The sequence below is a fragment of the Chinchilla lanigera genome, unplaced genomic scaffold (assembly GCF_000276665.1).
Source record: "Chinchilla lanigera isolate Chin_1 unplaced genomic scaffold, ChiLan1.0 scaffold00142, whole genome shotgun sequence".
NCBI classification, from domain to species: domain Eukaryota; kingdom Metazoa; phylum Chordata; class Mammalia; order Rodentia; family Chinchillidae; genus Chinchilla; species Chinchilla lanigera.
In genome coordinates, this window is record NW_004955543.1 from 1,904,230 (window position 1) to 1,922,963 (window position 18,734).

An 18,734-nucleotide genomic window follows, 5' to 3' on the forward strand; every position below is an offset into this window, starting at 1 on the left:
CCTTCCTTCCTTCCTTCCTTCCTTCCTTCCTTCCTTCCTTCCTTCCACAAGATCTTGCTGTTCGTTAAAACTGTTGCATAGGCTGGTCTCGCTCTCCTGGGCTCTAGCAATTCTCCTCCCTCAGCCACCCAAGTAGCTGAGACTATAGGCACATGCCACCATGCCTTGCAAGCCAGTGTGATTTCTAATTTTAAGAGCTTTCAATGGTTTTCTTTGTGGAATGACATGTGACCACTTTTTCAGAGAAGTATGTCTCTGAATACTTGAAAAGAAGGTAAGATGTATGCCTAAAAAGTATAATTTTGCAATTTATCAATTAGATCTAATGATGGTCTACAAATCTAAAAATTTATTTTTAGTCTACTTTGCTGTCATAGTTAAATTATGTTAAAATCTCCCATAAAGACATTTACACAGTTTTACTTTTAGTACTGTCAACAGTTTTCTTACATATTTAGAAGCTGGTTTTTTGCAAAAAGATGGCTTATAAATGCAATATCTTCAGTATGGTTTGTATCTTCCATCAGAATAAAATGAATCTTTTGAGAACAACATGGCTGAATCGTTGCTGTCCCTGTTGGGTTGTTTGTTTAATGGACAAGTGACATACCACACACTTGTTCTGAGAATGGACTGAATGGAAGGGAGTGAGAATGAGTGCTGAGAAACCAGTGGGAAGGCCCTTAAAATACTGTATTTCAGGTGAAAAATCGGGAGTGACTGAAATAAAACAAAGGCACCACGGAGATGTTTAGCCGGTCAGGAACACTAAGACTTGGAGTTACTTGGATTGGAGGAGCTGGGGCAAGAGAAGAATTGAGGGTGACACTTGAGGAATCTTTCTGATTGAGGCCACCATTATCAAACCAGCAATACAGGAAGAAAAGTTGATTTGGCTTTTCACAGTAGGCCACTTTCTACAGTTCCTTCTCTTTGTGTTTATCCTGGAACAAGTGACACTCGGAACAAAAGGTCAGTTGGACCTTTGTCACTGGGTTGCTTACTGAGACAAAACTCCTTCAGCCTTTGTATAAAACACTGTGTTAATTACTCATGAATACAGAAATCACACTTTTTCATGGGTTAGGAGCTCTTTCATGAATTTAAGAAAAAAGCTAAGACCAAACAGTAAGGAATTCCCAGCCGAAGGTGGTAGATATGTAAAGGTTAAATTGCCCACAAGGGGGCAGCATCACCTCATAAATTATGCACTGAAAGCCACCAACAGGGGCTAAGGTGGGAGGCTGAAGGCATAGGGCCTCCTGCACAATGAAAACCAGAAGGTCATTCGATCTCCAAGGCCATAATTATAATCACTCCTAAGTGCCTGGTAGAGGCAGATGTTATTATGCAGGAGAGGAGAAATACACAGAACTCACCAAGAAAGGATAAGTAGGTGAAATAATGGAATTTCATGTTCCTGTAACTGGCTAGGAAGCTGCTCTGGAAGATGCCCTGCTAGCAAAGAAATGTTCAGGTCCTGATAGATTCAGTGTGGAATTCTATGAGATGTACAAAAGGCCTAATGCCACTCTTCTCAAATACTTTAATAGAACTGAAAGGGAAGCAATACTCCCAAAGTCACTTCTAGAAGCAAGTACTACTCTGATACCAAAACCAGAGAAAAATCCAACCAAAAAAGGACAATTACAGGCCAATCTCCCTAATGAATATAGGCACAAAAATCCTCAATAAGATACAAGCAAACAAATGCAAGAAATTATCAAGAAGAATATAAACCATGACTAAGTAGGATTTATCCCAGGGATGCAGGGGTGATTCAACATACACAAATCAATAAATGTAACACACCATATTAACATAGCCTAGGACAAAAACCTTATGATCATTTCAACAGATGTACAAAAAAAAGTTTGACAAAGTTCAACACCCAATCATGATAAAAACCCTATAGATAATTGGAATAGATGATCTTTATCGCAATCTGATAAAAGCCATCTATGAGAAACCAACAGCCAACATCATACTAAATGGACAGAAACTAAAAGCTTTCACTTTAAAATCAGGAACAAAACAAGAATGTTCATTATCACTCCTATTCAATATAGTTCTGGAAACATTAACTAGAGCAATTAGAAAAGAGAAAAAAATAAAAGGAATAAAGATATGAAAGGAAGAAGTTACATTATCCTTATTTGTCAATGACATGATATTCTACATAGAAGACCCCAAAAATTCCACAGAAAGACTTCTAGATTTAATAACCCACTTCAGTAACACAGCTGGATACAAAGTCAACACTCAAAAATCAATAGCATACAAATAAGAAACTCACTGAGAGAGAAACTAAGGGAATATCTTTCACAATAGCATCCAAAAATAACGAATTACCTAGGTATAAATCTAACAAAGGATGCAAAAGGTCTTTAGATTAAAAATTATAGTACTCTGAAAAAGGAGATCAAAGAAGATACCAGACAATGGAAAGATATTCCTTGTTTTGGTTAGGAAGAACCAACATAGCGAAAATGGCTATATTTCCAACATTGTTATACAGATTTAATGCAATCTTGAACAAAATGCCAATAGCATATCTCACAGAATTGGAGAAAACAGTCCTAAAATTCACTTGGAATCTGAAGAGACCTAGAATACCAAAAGAAATTCTGAACAAAAAATGCAAGGCAAGGGGTATCACAATCCCCAACTTGAAAATATACTATAAAGCTACTGTGAGAAAAACAGCATGGTACTGGCAAAAAAATACACCCAAGGATCAGTGGAACAAATTAGAAGATGCAAAACAACTCCAAATATACTCAGCCACCTCATTTTTGACAAAGGAGCCAAACACTGGAAGATAGCCTCTTTAATAAATGGTGCTGGGAAAACTGGCTTTCCATGTACTAAAGATTAAAACTAGACCTTTGTCTTTGAATATTCACTAAACTAATGGATCAAAGATCTACATTTTAAAGCAGAAGTCCTATGTCCCCTGGATGATAGACTACGTGGAATCCTTGAAGACTTTGATGTAGGCAAAGACTTTATGAACAAAATCCCCAATTGTACAGCAAATATCACAAAGAATCAACAACTGGGATCTCTCATCTTATTAAAAAGCTTTTGCATAGCAAAAGAAACATCCAAAAGAGTGAAGAGGAAATCTACAGTGTGGGAAAAAATTTTGTCAGGTGCTCCACAGACAAAGGACGAATATGTAGAATATATAAAGATCTCAAAAAAAAGATCCCCCAAATTTAAAGACCAAATCAAAAATTGGACATCTGAAATACAGACACTTCTCATATGAAGTAGAAATGAAAACTAAAAATACAAAAAAATGTTCAACATCAATGGTCATTTGAGAGATCCAAATTAAAACAACTCTGATATTCCATCTCACTCCAGAAAGAATAGCTATTATCAAGAAATCAACCAATAACAAATGTTGGCGGGGGTGTGGGGGAAAAGGAACCCTTCTTCACTGTTGGTGGGAGTGTACAACCAATATAGAAATCAGTATAGAGATTCATCAAAAAAATAAAACTAGAAGTTCCATTTGATTCAGCTAGTCCCCTGCTTTGTATCTTCCCCAAAGCATTAACAGCATCATACCGCAGCAATATATGGACATCCATGTTTATAGCAGCACAGTATGTAATAGCTAAATCTTGGAAACAGCCCAAATACCCACCAACCAATGAACAATTAAAGAAGATGTGATATTTCTATGCAATGGAGTACTACTTTGCTATGAAGAAGGATAAAGTTGAGACATTGTTACCTAAATGGATGCATCTTGAGATCATAATCTTAAGTAAAATAAATTTGATACACATGTTTAAGTACCACATTGTTTCTGTGGTGTGAGAAACCAAAAATGTAAATAAGGATCAAAATGTACAGTAGATATTGTGAAATGGGAAGGAAATTTTCAAATAGGAAGGAGAACAAGGGAGGGAGAGGAGGGAAGGAAGGAAGGTACAAGAGAAAAGAGAGAATAGAAGGAAAAATCCAAACAAATCTTTTGTAAATCAGGGGTGGAGGGGTGTAAGGGAGGGGAGGGGAGTGGAAAAAAAGAAGCAAGACATATCATATACAGGTACAAATTCTGTAGGATAAATGCTATCATTATGAATATCTAAAATGTACCAATAAAATTTAAAAAGAAAACCAAAAAAAGAAAAAAAAAAGAAGAATTGCCTGAAAGGGGCGCAATCTGGAGCAAAGTTGTGGACACCATATATAAATCATGTATGCTGAAGAATGAAAATAATCCATTTGCTTTGACCAGTGGCAGATAATTTGTATTGCAGTCATTTCCGAGGACTCAAATTCAGATAACAGGGTATAGAAAGCTAGATAGTAAATGTAGAAGTGAAGACCATGAGTGTAAACTGTTCTCAGACTAAGTAGGAATAAAAGAAGGAAGCTAGGACAGCAGCCAGAGGGAGAAATGGGACTGTGGGGAAATGCTTTTAAATTTTACTCTAATAGAAATATTTCAAATTGAGAAGCTGGGCATGTGGATAGGATTAAGGAAAACAACCAATAGAAATAGAGTCTGAGCTCCAGTACTGCAAAGCCTAGGAGCAGCAGCAAAATGGGAAAAAAAAGATAATGGGGTCAGAGGTGTACCTCAGTGGTAGAGCACTTGCCTAGCATACACGAAGCATAGAGTTTGATCCCCAGCACTGAAAAAGAAAGAAAAGCTCTATGGAAATCTCACTAATAGGTAGATGACTTGGAAGCCCCAGAATAACTGTGTCCAAGTATGCCCTTACATTCCTTCTGCTTACTTTACTTACCCAGAGTGCCTCCTCTATGATGGGTTATTTTTCAAATTCTACTCACCCGTTAGCTCATATTCCACCTCCTTAACATGCTTGAACCTATCAATTTCCAAGCAATCTCTTTCTTTTTTATAGCAATGTAATTTGAACCATCATTTTAACCATTATATTCCACTATGTGAAACCTCCTTTAATTCTTTCTTTAAATAGCTTTTGCTAATCAAGTTGTCACATATGTGTCCTTTCCTCCCCTGTTAGACTGTATACTCCTTAAGGACAGTTTCTTGGAATTCTCAGCAGCCTCCACTGTGCCTATGGTGGCTGGCAGTGGGATCTATTTAAATCTTGTTGATATGTGATTCAACAGTGGTAGCCTGTTACGGAGGAGCAGACAGAAACATGCTGAATTAGGGAGGTCCTTAGTGTGTATTGAGTCATTTTGTCCTCTCAATAGGAAATAAGGAAACTAAGTCTTGAGAAGCAGAGTACGTTTATCTGATATGATAAGTTTAATATGCAGCAGTTCTGGGATTTGAACCAAAGGCCCTTTCTCCTATGCCATTCTACTTCCATTGTCTACAAAATCTATTCTTGTGAAACAACTCTGTCATGATAAAGACATAACTCTATTGTGCATTATTACCAACCATGCAGTTTCGGTGGCCTCTGAACCTTACAGCAAAATCCCCGTGTCTTACCTCCTGACAATCAGCTTGAGGGTTCGGAAGGAGCCTTTGATGAGGATGAGGGCTTCTTGGCGGGAGCCGTACAATGGAGTGCCATTGATATTCACCAGCTCATCACCAGTCCTCATCTTCTGGGACAAAGCTGCCTTGCCTCCATCTTCAATCTGTGTTGCGGAGAACAAAATAGAGAGCAGGTGGTGAAGGGACTTCCCCATAATTCTACTTCCTGGCTCCTCCCAACCTGGGAGCCACGTGCAGGACTAAGGTATGGCTCCAGGTAGCTTCTAGGAGCAGCTGAGGAGTTGATCACAGGCCATTATTTACTGCAGGCAAAGCTTGGACAAGCCCTCAGGGAAAGAGGCAAGGTAGAAATAATGCACTCTTTGCCTGGAGGAATGAACAGTCTATTCTGGGAGACAAGCACTTTTAAAAACAGAAAATGACTCTTGGAAGGCACTCCCACAGAATGGGTAAAAAAATGTGCACAAAAGTTGGAGCCAGAAGATATGGGTTCCAGCAAAAGCTGGCAAATCCTTTCCTATCTTTGGGCAGGCTTTGAAGTCTCATTCAAACTTGGTTTGAGTTCTTGCTCTGTTACTTTCTAGCTGCATGATCCTCAGCAAGGTACCTTTATATCTTGATTAACTTGCTTGGTAAGTGTAGATAGCAAGAAAACCTATCTACCGTATAAGTTGTTACTACATGACACGTCTGGGAGTGGTAATCCCTTTATAACTATAAGCTCTGTTTGTTAACACGAGGTAGTGGACTCTGAAGACCTTGAATTTGGTTGCTAACTCATTCTGTGAGTGGAATTTTAAACTTCAAAAGTTCTGAAATTGGTACAAAGTAGCTACTCGTGTATCCATATCTCTCCAAGTGCCTAGAACAGAGGTGGTAAACCTATGGCATATGTGCCATAGGGGACTGTTTTCATCATTGAAAGCTTTATAAGGTTCGCTCTCATTGGCCTGGAACCACGCTTGCAGTGTTTAACACACAGTGGGCATTCAGCAAAAGCTGGGAATATAGGTGTTCACTGTTCCACTGCAGCCCACAAATTTCCTTTGGCTCCTGCAATCCAGGCAAGAAGCTTGTCAGCCTGGGAAGCCCTGAAAACAAAGGCAGAATTAACAGCCCCTAAGGCAGGCGAACCAAAGTAAAGCACAGAGTCCCCAAATGTCATTGCTTATGGTTAATTTCCTATAGAACATTCCCTTTACCATGAAACTGAATAAGTAGATTCACCTATTAGAATACCAATTTCATCCAGGGTGATAGGACTCATCCCATCCATCTATCCACTAACTCATTCCTCAACTAGCTGGTGAATTTTTATTATGTACAGACAACATACTAAGTGCTAGAGGTATAAAAATGAACAAAGATCATAGCTCTCAGCTTCGGAGAGGAGGTGTTACTTAAAATTTCTATGTCTGTTGAGATGGTCAGGCGAGAAAAGGTCCACATTAATCCAGCATTTTTCGGAGAGAATGAACAGGGGAAGTAAGGATGATTAAATCCTACTGTCCTAAAAGGGGCAAGTCAGGGTCTTTGCTGAAGACTTGTATATGGTTACTTCTACTCCTGTTCTAATCTTTCTCTCATTTTTTGTATGTTTGTTTTGTTTTAGGTGTGCTATGGAGATTGAACCCAGGGGTGCTCTATCACAGCTACATTTCCAGCGCTTTTTAAAAGATTTTTTTTTTAAATTTAGAGACAGGTTTGTCCAAGATGGCCTTGTGATCCTTCTACCTCAGCTTCCTAGAGTAGCTGGTATTACAGGCATGTGCTATCATGTCTGGCCCTCTCAGTCTTTTGTAGAACCCCCCAATCTATCCCCACACTATGAAAGTTAAAATACTGCTGAGCTTTAAATTGGACAGCTTAGACGCAATTTGGCAGATAAGACCCCCTGAGTGCAGAGAAAAATGTTAATTTAGGACTTTTTAAACCACCAGGATTTAAAAAAGAAAACAAATAAACTTAACTTCTGAGTTAAATCAGAAACTTACTAAATGCATTTGCTGCTAACTCAACATATTGTGTGTGTTTCTATCTTCGTTCTGGTACCTGGGTTGCCATTCAAGACAGAACAAGCCAATACTGGTAAATGAGGAACAACTCTCAGCAAATTAATTAGGGTAACACTTCTAGTCCCATTGTCATTATAATTATTATTTCTCAGACTTGACTGCCTGCTCCTTAAAATAAGAGGAAAAAAAGAAAAGGAAAGCAAGGGAAAGGGCTGTACTTGAATTTCAGAAGTTCTATTTGAATGAGTCATTCTTTTGGCATTCACGGAAGGCCCTCAGCACTAGGCAGAACTTTCAACATGGATCAGCCAGTTGAAAAGGCTTCCTCAGGCTAACAAAGGACCACAGACAGTAGTCTAACTAATAAATGCTAATAGATTTTCCCTATTGATGTACAGTAGTCTTAATTTAATCTACTTGTACTTTTATTCATAGAACTCAATTATCCATATTACTGGTACCCACAGCAAGTCTTCCCTTCAATATTTATTGATATTGAGTATCACAGCTGGCTAATTAAGCACAGAGTTACACCATCAACATCTCTGTACTGTATATTCCATGCCAGAATATGAAAGAGGGAAACCTTTTAAAATAAAATGCTTAATTAGCACTGTAGCAAAGCTCAGGTCTTTTATTTTCCCTGTTGCATTTTGTCCACCAGTGAGTCCTCTCAGAGACTCTTTTCTTGAACTACAGCTTCAGGTTGACAGTGCTCCTTTTTCTGTTCCAAGGTCCTTCTCAGAGAAAATGAAACTGTTTAGCTAAAGACCCCCTGGACTGTGCCCCATACTAGCTCTTTTCCATATGTAGGCCATTTACTGAGCTATACAATTGATTCCTTACTCTTCCAGGCATTTTGGCCCTGTTTTATGATTGCTTACTGGTCTGTCTCCTGTATCCTCTACTTCTTCATCCCTGAGATCCATCATGTCTTGCATTTATTGTTTGCCTTTCTGACAGTTCTCCCAGGTCAATGACTCAGCCACACTTTTGTTTATATAGATGACAAGGCATATATATTCATGTTCCTAGCAAAAGAAAGAAAGGAAGAGAGAAAGAAAGAAAGAAAGAAAGAAAGAAAGAAAGAAAGAAAGAAAGAAGAAAGACAAAAAATTAAAAAATAAAGCAAAAGAAAAGAAAACATGTGATGGAGGGAAAAGGACATCTACATATATCTCTTCTATAAAACATTTCTTTTTTCCTTTTCTACCACCCTCCTTGTAACCTGGCTGAGGACCAGGAAAGGTATGAATCAACAAACTTGCTAAAATTAACATACCCTGCTATATTAACATCATAAGATGCTGTCCATTCAGTAAGGTTTATGAGCTCTTCCCAAATCAGACATTCAGGGTAGTTATGCTGTTTCATTTAAAGTTGTTTTGTATTCTCAGATTAGACCCACATGCATTGGACTGTCCATGTAAACACACTTAACAGAACTAAATATAAATGATGGTCAACTTAGTATGTCATTTTGATTATCCAAATTCTCACTAGGCTACCACTGAGTGGCCCAAGTAACTGAAAATGTTTTGCAAAGAGGTCATACAATCAAAAGCCAGCTGGTTTCTGGAAATCTGGGAAATGTTGACTGACCATGGACAAGTTCCTTTCCACTCCTGCAGCTTCTCTTACTCTTACTGGTGAAATGCGGGGCCCTGCCTATGATTTCCTTGGGCTCTCACAGCTCTGGGCCTTTGTAGTACTGACATTCAGTGACCTATGAACAGCTACCAAAGTCATGCATTATCCTTCTGCTGTCAAAGATAATCTCAGATTTTCTCTCCATTTTACTTTGTCTTCACCAGTGTTTCACACCCTTAAAACTAACTAATTAATATCCACTTCTCAATTGTTTATTGTTTCAGAGTGGTTCTCCAAGAATGGAACATTTAATAAGGCATAGTGAGGACAATGAGAGAACAAGATTCCTGGAGCCCCATCCTCTGTTAATGAGTTAGCGATTTGGAAATGTTTGATGGGTTTTCAGTGAAGCAGAAAGTGTTCAACAGAGTGACAAGTTGGACCATTGAGAGCAAAGGGAAAGACAAATGGGTGTAGCAGCGCTTAACTAGCTTCTTAGTCGCTTTTATTTAGTCAGATGCAAGCAGATACTTGCTTGTGTCTTCTGAATAAATTTAGGAGATATACAGATGTGAAAGAAAGAAATATTAGATTAATGTTTTAAAAATCCATTTAGTAGGAGAAATACCAGCTGCAACAATAATGAACAAGTATTAAATGCTTATTATAGGAGCATAAGAGCAGCACTAAAAAAATACTGAAATGACTGTGAATACCTCTACTGTCTACAAGAAATTTATTAGAGAATATAGGCATTGGCTGAAACTTTCTCACCAGTTCTCAGAGCTTCAGGCCAAATTACCAGATCACCCTCCTACCTCTACCAGCTTACTTATACTGTAACAAGGCAAGTAACATAACTGATCATTGATTTTTTTTTGCAAATAGAAAGTCCTCATAGGTAAAGATATAGACAGATATATCCTCTGAATGTCTTTTTAGCATCTTTGAAAGATTTTAAGGTTTTTATAAGGCTTAATAATATAAATACCTGTTCATCAAATTAGCATTTTCTGGGAAATCAGTAGAGAGAAAATGTAGAGATGGGGATAAGCTGGCTTTGGAAATTTTAACCATTAGGAAGTAGGATATTCAAAGAGTGTATAAAGTCTGTACTTTTTCTGAAACTTAGTGTGAAATCTTGAGTGAACCACAGATTGAGAGCTATCTCTTTCTCATCTGCACTCTCTGCCCTATTAGTATCTCTTAGAATCTCTGCATGCTGTAAGCAATTAACCAGGGTGCCCTGAATAGGGAAGAGATGGGGGCTTTTAAACCTCTGCAATCTCCTTGGCATGCTTTTCAACACTGTGATCCCCAGTGGCAGATGCTGGCAGCCCTAACTTGTCCCTCTCAGCAATTCTATCTCTTAAAAAAATCTCTCTCAAATTTCAAAAGCAGTCCAGATTTAAAAGATCAACCCAAGAAAGTCTGTTGCTCCTAATTTCATCTTCCCTACTTCATTGCAGCTTACTACAAGGCATAACAGAAAACAAAAAGTTATCTCTTAAATAAATGAAAATTCAAAAATCACAACTAGTTGAAAAGGTGTAAGTAGGCCTGGTTGGAAGGAGTAATGCATTTATGTAGCTAGAGTGAGAAGACAAATCCCAAGGAAGAAATTATTCTTCCCATCTACCACCTAAGAAGCAGATGCCTAGATCATAGAAGGAGCTTGTGTAGAGTGCAAAGCTCTGTGGATCAGGTCCAGGGACTCCTCTGACCTTGAGCCAATTGGGCTCTGCTATGCCTCCACAGCACGTCCTACCCCTACAGACAAGGCCTTTCTCCCAGGTGCTTCATCACCCTCTAGCATACTAATCCTCATAACAAAGGCCTTCAAAGCTCTGAATCATTAAATTTTCCTGGGGATTAGATTTAGTCAAAGTCTAAGCAATGTGGCCACAAAATCAGCCCAGAGCCAACCTCAGCTCTAGGAATCTGGTGGTGAGGACAGGGGAAAGAAGTCAAAAGCACTTCACTATGTCAGCAATCAAAGGCAGGTTTGTCTTTGCTCCTACCAAGTCACATGTCCTGCTGTCTCTATAAGCCAAGTGAGGGGAGATTAACATGGCTGGATGAGAGAAAACTAATGCTTTTCATTATTAGCTGATTTCTTCACTGGGGTCTTGTTTATACTTTATCAACAGTAGCCATTTGTTGACACTGAAGTCTTTGGCTGACATTATTATCAGTGTTTATCACAAATGTTAATATTCAGTAGTTCAGAACAATAGAGTCCAGAGTGGGGTGTACACTCAAGGATATTAACAAACAATGACTCACTGGAACTTTTGTATATATTTCTATTTATCTAGAACAAATTAAAATCAAACTTTATCAATATTTACGATTGTTGAATATAAACTATATCTTCATAAATAAAAGTACATATATTGGGGACATATGTTCAAAACATTTTTACTGACAAAAACATTTCCTAAGAAAATAAGAAGGCTTTAGCTCTCATTCAGACCTTGAAGTGGACAGAGATTTCTTGGACAGGATGTAAAAATCAGAAACTATGAAAGAAAAATGTGATGTATGAGAATTCATCCAAGCCAAAAAGATAAAAGTCTTTATCAAAGGTGTCACCAAAAACAAAAAGAAAATACAAGCCATGGAATAGGAAAAAGCATGCATCATGCATATATCTGAAAAAGGACTTATACCCAGAAAATGAAATGAATTGCAAATCAATAAGAGGTAGACAAACATCCAATTAAGAGTTGGCAAAAGACTTGCATAAGCACTCCACTAGACAAGGTAGCCAAATGCCTGATGAGCATATGAAAAAGGAACTCAGGCAAATTTTTCATCAAGAAAATGAAATTTTAAATCACTGTAAAATATCACTACATATCCACCAGAGTGCCTAACACTAAAAAGACTGAAAATATTACATATGAGCAAGAATGCAAATCAATTTGAACTCTACACTACTGGCAGGAATGTATAATTCTACAACTGTTCTGGAAATCTGTATACCTACCTAATCCCAGATCCTGAAATTCAACACACAGAGACATCCAAGAGAAAGGGATGCATGTACCCATAAAAATACGTGTGACAGAGATATCCACCAAAGACACACACACATACATGTGCATGCACACACACCATACTGCACAGTAATTAAAAAAGACAAACTACTGATACATGAAATAAATGCACGAATCTCAAATAAATGCATGAACCTCAAAAATATTGTATTGTGTAAAAGAGGCCAGATTACTAGATGATTCCATATTAGATGAAGGTCAAGAACAGAAAAAGCTAATCAATGTTCATAACTCTGAAAAGTAGTTATCTACAGCGATGGTGCACTCATTGTAAAAGCACGTGAATAATATTTTAGAGTGGTTGCTGATTATATGGGAGCAAACATATCTAAACATTTATCGAGATTCATGACTTTTACTGTATGTAAATTATTCTCTAATTTAAGAAAGAATTTGAAAACTAAAGACATGTAGACTATACAGTTTATTATTCTAAATGGCAAAACATTTCTCTTAAAGGGTAAGTATTCACCACAGGGTTCTAATTTATGAATTTTCCCATTCATTGTTTCTATCTGCTTTAAAACAGTATTCATCCACTCTTCCCCTCAAGGTGGATGCGTGTAGTAGGAAGTAAAAATGATGATGTACACTTCCTTTTCTTTACCTGCCAATTGGTAAAGCTCAAGAGTTTTGTTGTGAATCTGTAATCACTGTCTGTCTTAACATGTCCTAAACACAGAATCAGTCTTTGCCCAATTTTGGAACCATCAACTCCTATTCCTCTTGTCTATGCTAGATATGTCTATTTCTTATGGTCCCCAGAACTCCTGACACCTACTTATAGTGACTGAATTTCATCAGGCCATTGTCAGGCAGGCAAGTAACTCTCCCTCAGGCATCATTATTGGCCCTTTAATGGATATTTGTGCTTCCTGGCTATTTCATAAGAGAGGACCCTTAGTGGTAACAAGCAATCAAAAAGCCTTACAAAGTTGTTAACAATAGTGAGAATTTGGGGAAGACTGGGGAGAGAGAAAATAGAGGAATGTATGTGACAGTACGCTAGAAACTTTGCTTCTGAATTCTAGAAGCAGTTGCCAGGAACTGAGTTGACTATGTATAGCTATGACATGATCCTTTTAAGGTTTTTTAAATAGTTTAGAGCAAACCAGATCCATAATGCCCTCCAGCACGAGGAAGTCACTGAGTACAGATCTAGCAGGTGAGCTGAGGATACTGAAATGACCAACAGTGTTTTATAAACCATCCAATATAGAAGCACTGTCAGCTGGAAGTGTAGCTCAGCGGCAGAGTACTTGCTCAGCACACATAAAGCCCTGGGTTTCATCCTCAGCACTTGGGGGAAAAGCACTCAGAGTACATATCACTTCTTTGGCATTTTTGAACTGTGCGTAATGCCTGAATTAGAACAAGAATGCATGTTAAATTCCACCAGATTACTAGAGAGAGATGGAAGTAATACTGCTTAGATTAATATAATCTTTTTTTGCCAGTATTAACCCATTGCTAATTTGAAAGTCATTCTTCAAATTGATCAGAACCATCTTTTTAAGTTACCAGCTGACTGCAAATGAATTAGATACAGCCTTCTAGCCCAAGTGGATGTGATTAACTATCTGGAATCTGAACCATCCCAAGGCCAGGTTCACTGAATAACTCAGTGCTAGTTCCCTGAAGCCATTTATTCATACTCCATTATGCACAAAGCCAAAGAGAGTTTCTAAAGAGTGCATATACCCAACATTAGTCACTTCTGACTGGAAAAGGACCAACACACTAAATACACTTGAGGGGAGGAAAAAAAGACTTCCTCTGGAAATCACTGGTCTGCTCTGCTGCCTTGAAACCACTTGTCTACCTTCCTAGGTACATGTGTCCTGCCTTCAGATATGGATGGATGAAGATAAGCTTCCTTGCTATGTTCCAGAGCTGGGCACCTGAATTTCACCCCAAAAATATTAGTTGCCCCTGCCCAGTTCCCCCTTCTTTACCAATGATTTCAATTTCTGACTTTTGCTTAGCCTTCTAACCAGCAGGAAATAAAGAAGAAAAGAGGCATTTAACTTCCATCCTTGTTTGCTACCAAAGCAAACAGCTCCCACAGAAAGAACCTACCAAACCATATGTGTATGTTGTAAAAGCAGTGTCAGTATCTTTTACAGACCTCAGGACAGATTTACTTTTATGTCAAATGGGCACACTGGCTGCTACTTTCATGGAGTTTTGCAGATCTGGGAAGAAGTGAACATACTGTCTTTTCCAACTGTCCTATTCACATGGTGACAGAAATGACACACCGCCTCTTTTCCACTTAGTAACATGTGTCAACTAACAGAAAACAACAGGCCTTCTACAAATTAATGAAGGTACACTAAATTGTTTCTGTGTGTTAATGGTGGCTAGGGATTCATATCAGAGATCATTTTCTGTTTGCAATGCAGGCATTGTCTAAGTGAAGCAAATGAAGGAGGCAACAACAGACATTCTAGTCCAAGGCCTAGGGCATAAAAGATGTGCTGTACAGAAGCCATTCTTTCTGGTATTAGATTTGCCTTTTAGGTTAAGGCTGGGTGAAAAAGGAGAAATGAACTTTTAGTTCCTGTACCTGCTCAGTCACACTTCTCTAATCTTAAGCACAAGTGTAGAGCCCTGCCCCTTCTCCTACAATGGTGGACCCTCTCTGAAAGCACACTCTACATACCTTGGCACGGAGACTATTTAATAGCCAAGGTCACTCTAGTGCTTTTCCTTTTCTGAGATTGTAACAAAATCTTTTTTTTTCCATGAGTGTACTGCTCTTTGTGATCTTTAGCCAACAATGCAGAGTTTTTGCCACAGAGGAATATTAAGTTTTTCAAAATCATTGTTTTTAATTGACTTGAAATATTCCAGAATAATTATCTTTGAGCTAAATGTCCTATTTGTCACAAGGTGATCAGAGGTAAATATTAGATTCTTGATTTGGTAGAAGGAATAAAGTCTTTAAGGAAATCTTAGGTGCATAGCAATAATATCCTGTGCCCAGATATGATTCTCTTTAGTTTTTAACATTCCTAGACTTAGGAAGTTAATTTAAAACACACACACACACACACACACATCCTCATAAATAGACTACAAACATGGAGATTTAACTACTCCCAGCATCTGGAAATTCGAAGTAACATCTACTCCATCTTCCTGTGTGCAGATATTACAATAGGCTCTTTTAGTCTGCCATCCTTGAAACATTTGAGAGCAAAATCCAGATGATGGGCATAAACCAAATTCTAATTTGATGTAATACTTAGTTAACCAGTTCCCTCAGACTCCTAAAAGGTGTGTGTGGTGTGGTAGAAGGGGACCCTCACCAATGTTTGAATGAGTCTGTCTGGACCTTACTTCGTGTGACTATGGTTCCTTTCTAAAAGGCCATTTGTTCAGTGAGTTTAGTTTTATACCTTCACGATTTTGTGTTTATGCCTTTGTAAGGCTGTTCATATAAACAAATTCACAATGTGAGGAAAAATGTCCTTTAGCAAGTTAGCTTTCCTGATTTGGGGTTTGGAAAATATGGCCGCCATCATTCAGCTAAAAAAGAAAAAGATCTAAATATATGTAGCATTCGTTCAGCACTAATGGATAGTAAGTGATAGTGAAGTTTTGTCGGCTCTGATTCATATTACCTGTGGCTGCTGTGAATTATATGGAATTACATAGAGTTTAATGGTTCTTTGGCAATTTTCCTTGTCCCAGAGCCAAGACAGCTAATGCTTCAATCAAACTGGCCTCCCCTCCCCACCCCAAGACAATTTCTATTCCTGTCTGACTGTATCTGTGATGACGCTTTCAACAACATGCTCATATGAATGCCAAAGGTCTTTTGTATCCCCCACTCGTCTCTCTACCTTCTTTATGGCGAGGCATATTAACTGTTCCTGTAGGTTTGGTGAGACAAACTGCTAGTATTTATGAAGACAGGAGCTTTTAAGGTTTGATCAAAACAGAAGAGCCAACAGTGAAAGACAGAAACAGGGCAAATATTAGTTGGTCCTATCCATTTCTTCTGTAGTGCCATCAGCAATATCTGATTCATCTTCAAGGGCAGGGGCCCCAGAGCCACTCCATGCTACAGAAACAGCTCAGGAAAGCATCCCATTGTGGGCAGGTATGGTGGCCTGACAAAACGAATCCTACTGCATGACAACCTTCCTCTCTCTTTTAGGAACCCAAATGGCTCTGAGGCTGGGATTCTGCCACAGATTGTTGACATCCCTTTCGTAGGGTTAGGACAGTGAAAAAAGGCCAACTGCAAAAAGACCAGAAAAGCCCTCAGCAAATGTACCAAAAAAGGCATGTTTAACTCCAAGATGGAATCGATTCTGGGCCAAATCTTGCATCAATCTGTATTTACACCCCTGTCCCGTTCAATTTCCCCCTCCAACTTCCAGTGGCACTTGTGCAGCAGCACCTCCTGCTCTTTTGCCTAATGTTACTCCAAGACCCTTTGTCCAGCCAATTCCAAAGTTCCACTTACTGGCTCTACTAAGGACAAAGCTCATTTTAAGAGACTAGCTGCCATTGAACCAGCAGGAGGGAAGGGCAGAAACCACAGGATTCCTACTCTGCTCTGATTGCTTCTAACTCATTTCAGCTGCTAAGGGGAGGCCCTGTTGGGGGAGCTGGGAGAGGAAATGGGTTCCATGTACAGTCCACTTTAAAGTACTCACAATTGTGTGCTTGAAAATAGTCTCCACTAAACATTTAGTTTGCACATTAGCACAAGACATAAAGCTTTAGGTTTTGCTGCCCTGTTCATCCAGATTGCATGAGCTGGTTCCCTAGGCAAAAATGATTAAATGTCTGACAAGTCAGAAATATGCAGGAAAGATAAAGGGGCTCCAAGGATGGTTAAACCTGCACTCAGGAAGGGTGGTTTAATATGACTTCTAAGCACATAAAAGACAGTGAGAATCAGCTGTTCTCAATTTTGACTGAAAGCAGAGCAAAGAAAAAGAAATTGCAGTTGCAGTGAGGGGGACTGATGTTAACAAGAAGGAAGAACTTCCTGCCAGGAAGATTAGGTAAATATTAGACCAAGTGGTGGGTCAATGAAGGATATGGAATTTCCTTCTTTGGAGTGGCTCTTCTGTCTGGGTTATTTCTGTGTGGTCCTTCCAGGGGGTGAGGGGAGGTGGAAAGAAAGGCAGCTAAAGGTTGAATTCAAGCCCTCTCAGTGCTCAGAATCTCTTCTTTGTAACATTCCAGGATCTGTAACAAGAATGAATAAGACACTTACTATGAAAGAAGCAACAAGCAGCTTGCTGCTGATCTCGAATATTTAGATTCATCCCAACTCTCTAGACATTTCTATAAGCCAGGCTTTTGGCCTGGTCCCCACTATCTCAAGAAAGCAAGCAAAGACTTGCTTTTGGCTCCCCAGGACCCCTAAGGCATGCATATGGGAATAATATTTTCTGAACCCAAAAGCAAGACATGGTCTGACAATTATATTTATGGGGACAAGAAAACAGAATATGTGAAATCAGAGCTGTCCTGGGAAATATGGGACATATACTCTCCATAGTCACATATTATCTCTTTCTGAGAGCTCCAACATTGGAAAGAGTTCAGTAAAACTACCATGTGGTAGTACCATGTGGTGTAAGGCCTGGGTTCTTTTCTTGTTTACAGCAAGACCCTTCAGGACTGTGGAAAGCTAGGGTCATAATAAGCCCAGTACAAACTGAAATCCTGCTGAGAAGGTTAGAGAAAGAGGTGGTGTCTGTATCCTTCCCAAGCATACTCCCCATCTAAAATATAGCAAAGATCATACCCGTACCCGTACTATAAATCCTACATGTTATAGAAGGAAAGAAATGTGATCTGTCACAAGTGATCTTATTCTGTTTTTTTCCTTCCTTAGGGCAGCAGTTCTCAAAGTGTGGTCCCTGGATCAGAACCATTACCTTCTGTAAAGTTGTAAGAAATACAAATTATCTGGACACACCCTTGGTTAGCTGAATCACAAACTCTAGGTCTGGGATCAGCAGTCTGTGTTTTTAATCATTCCAGGGAATCCTGATGAAAATCCCTAGATTAGGAAACCTCCTAGTGATGTCCACCTTGCCAACCAGAATCAACACCACGATCCAAGAATACAAGAGCTACATGCATGTTTGGTAAGGGCCGATCTTGCCACATTAGTATCAGTGCCAATGGAGCCTAAAATTGTCTTTCATAATGCCTAGATCACAGACTCATCTGACTCTTAGTACGTACCAAATTATGGTTGGCCCTCCATATCCACAGCTTCTATGTCATGGATTGTGTCGGTTTGGGGCAGCTTATTTTGCAAGGGGACCAAAATAATACAGGACACATACTTTATATGATTACTTATAAGTCACCCAAAGAACAGTATACAAAAGAGTGCAGGAAATCTGTCCACACACTAAGACCAAGGAATCCAGCTGAGGGCCTGGATCCCACAACAATGTCTACACGAGTTGAGCCGAATACCCAGAGCTCATAACAATGCCTCTAGGAATCCAACTGGAGGCCCAAAACCCATGACAATGTCTCATGTGGACCTGTTTCATGGATTTGCTGGAAAGGCCCAAAGGTCAGTGGTGGAATCTACAAAGTCTGTGCCAGCAG

At 39.0% G+C, this 18,734-nt stretch overlaps 1 protein-coding gene across 1 annotated transcript in view; it reads right to left on the reverse strand.

The window, feature by feature from the left end:
- Shroom4 (shroom family member 4) overlaps positions 1–18,734 on the reverse strand; it is a 236,020-nt gene that overhangs the window by 94,105 nt on the left and 123,181 nt on the right. The window contains exon 2 of the mRNA XM_013508168.1: positions 5,456–5,607. Within this exon, the coding sequence (XP_013363622.1) occupies positions 5,456–5,607 (152 nt within the window). The remainder of the gene's footprint in view (positions 1–5,455; positions 5,608–18,734) is intronic.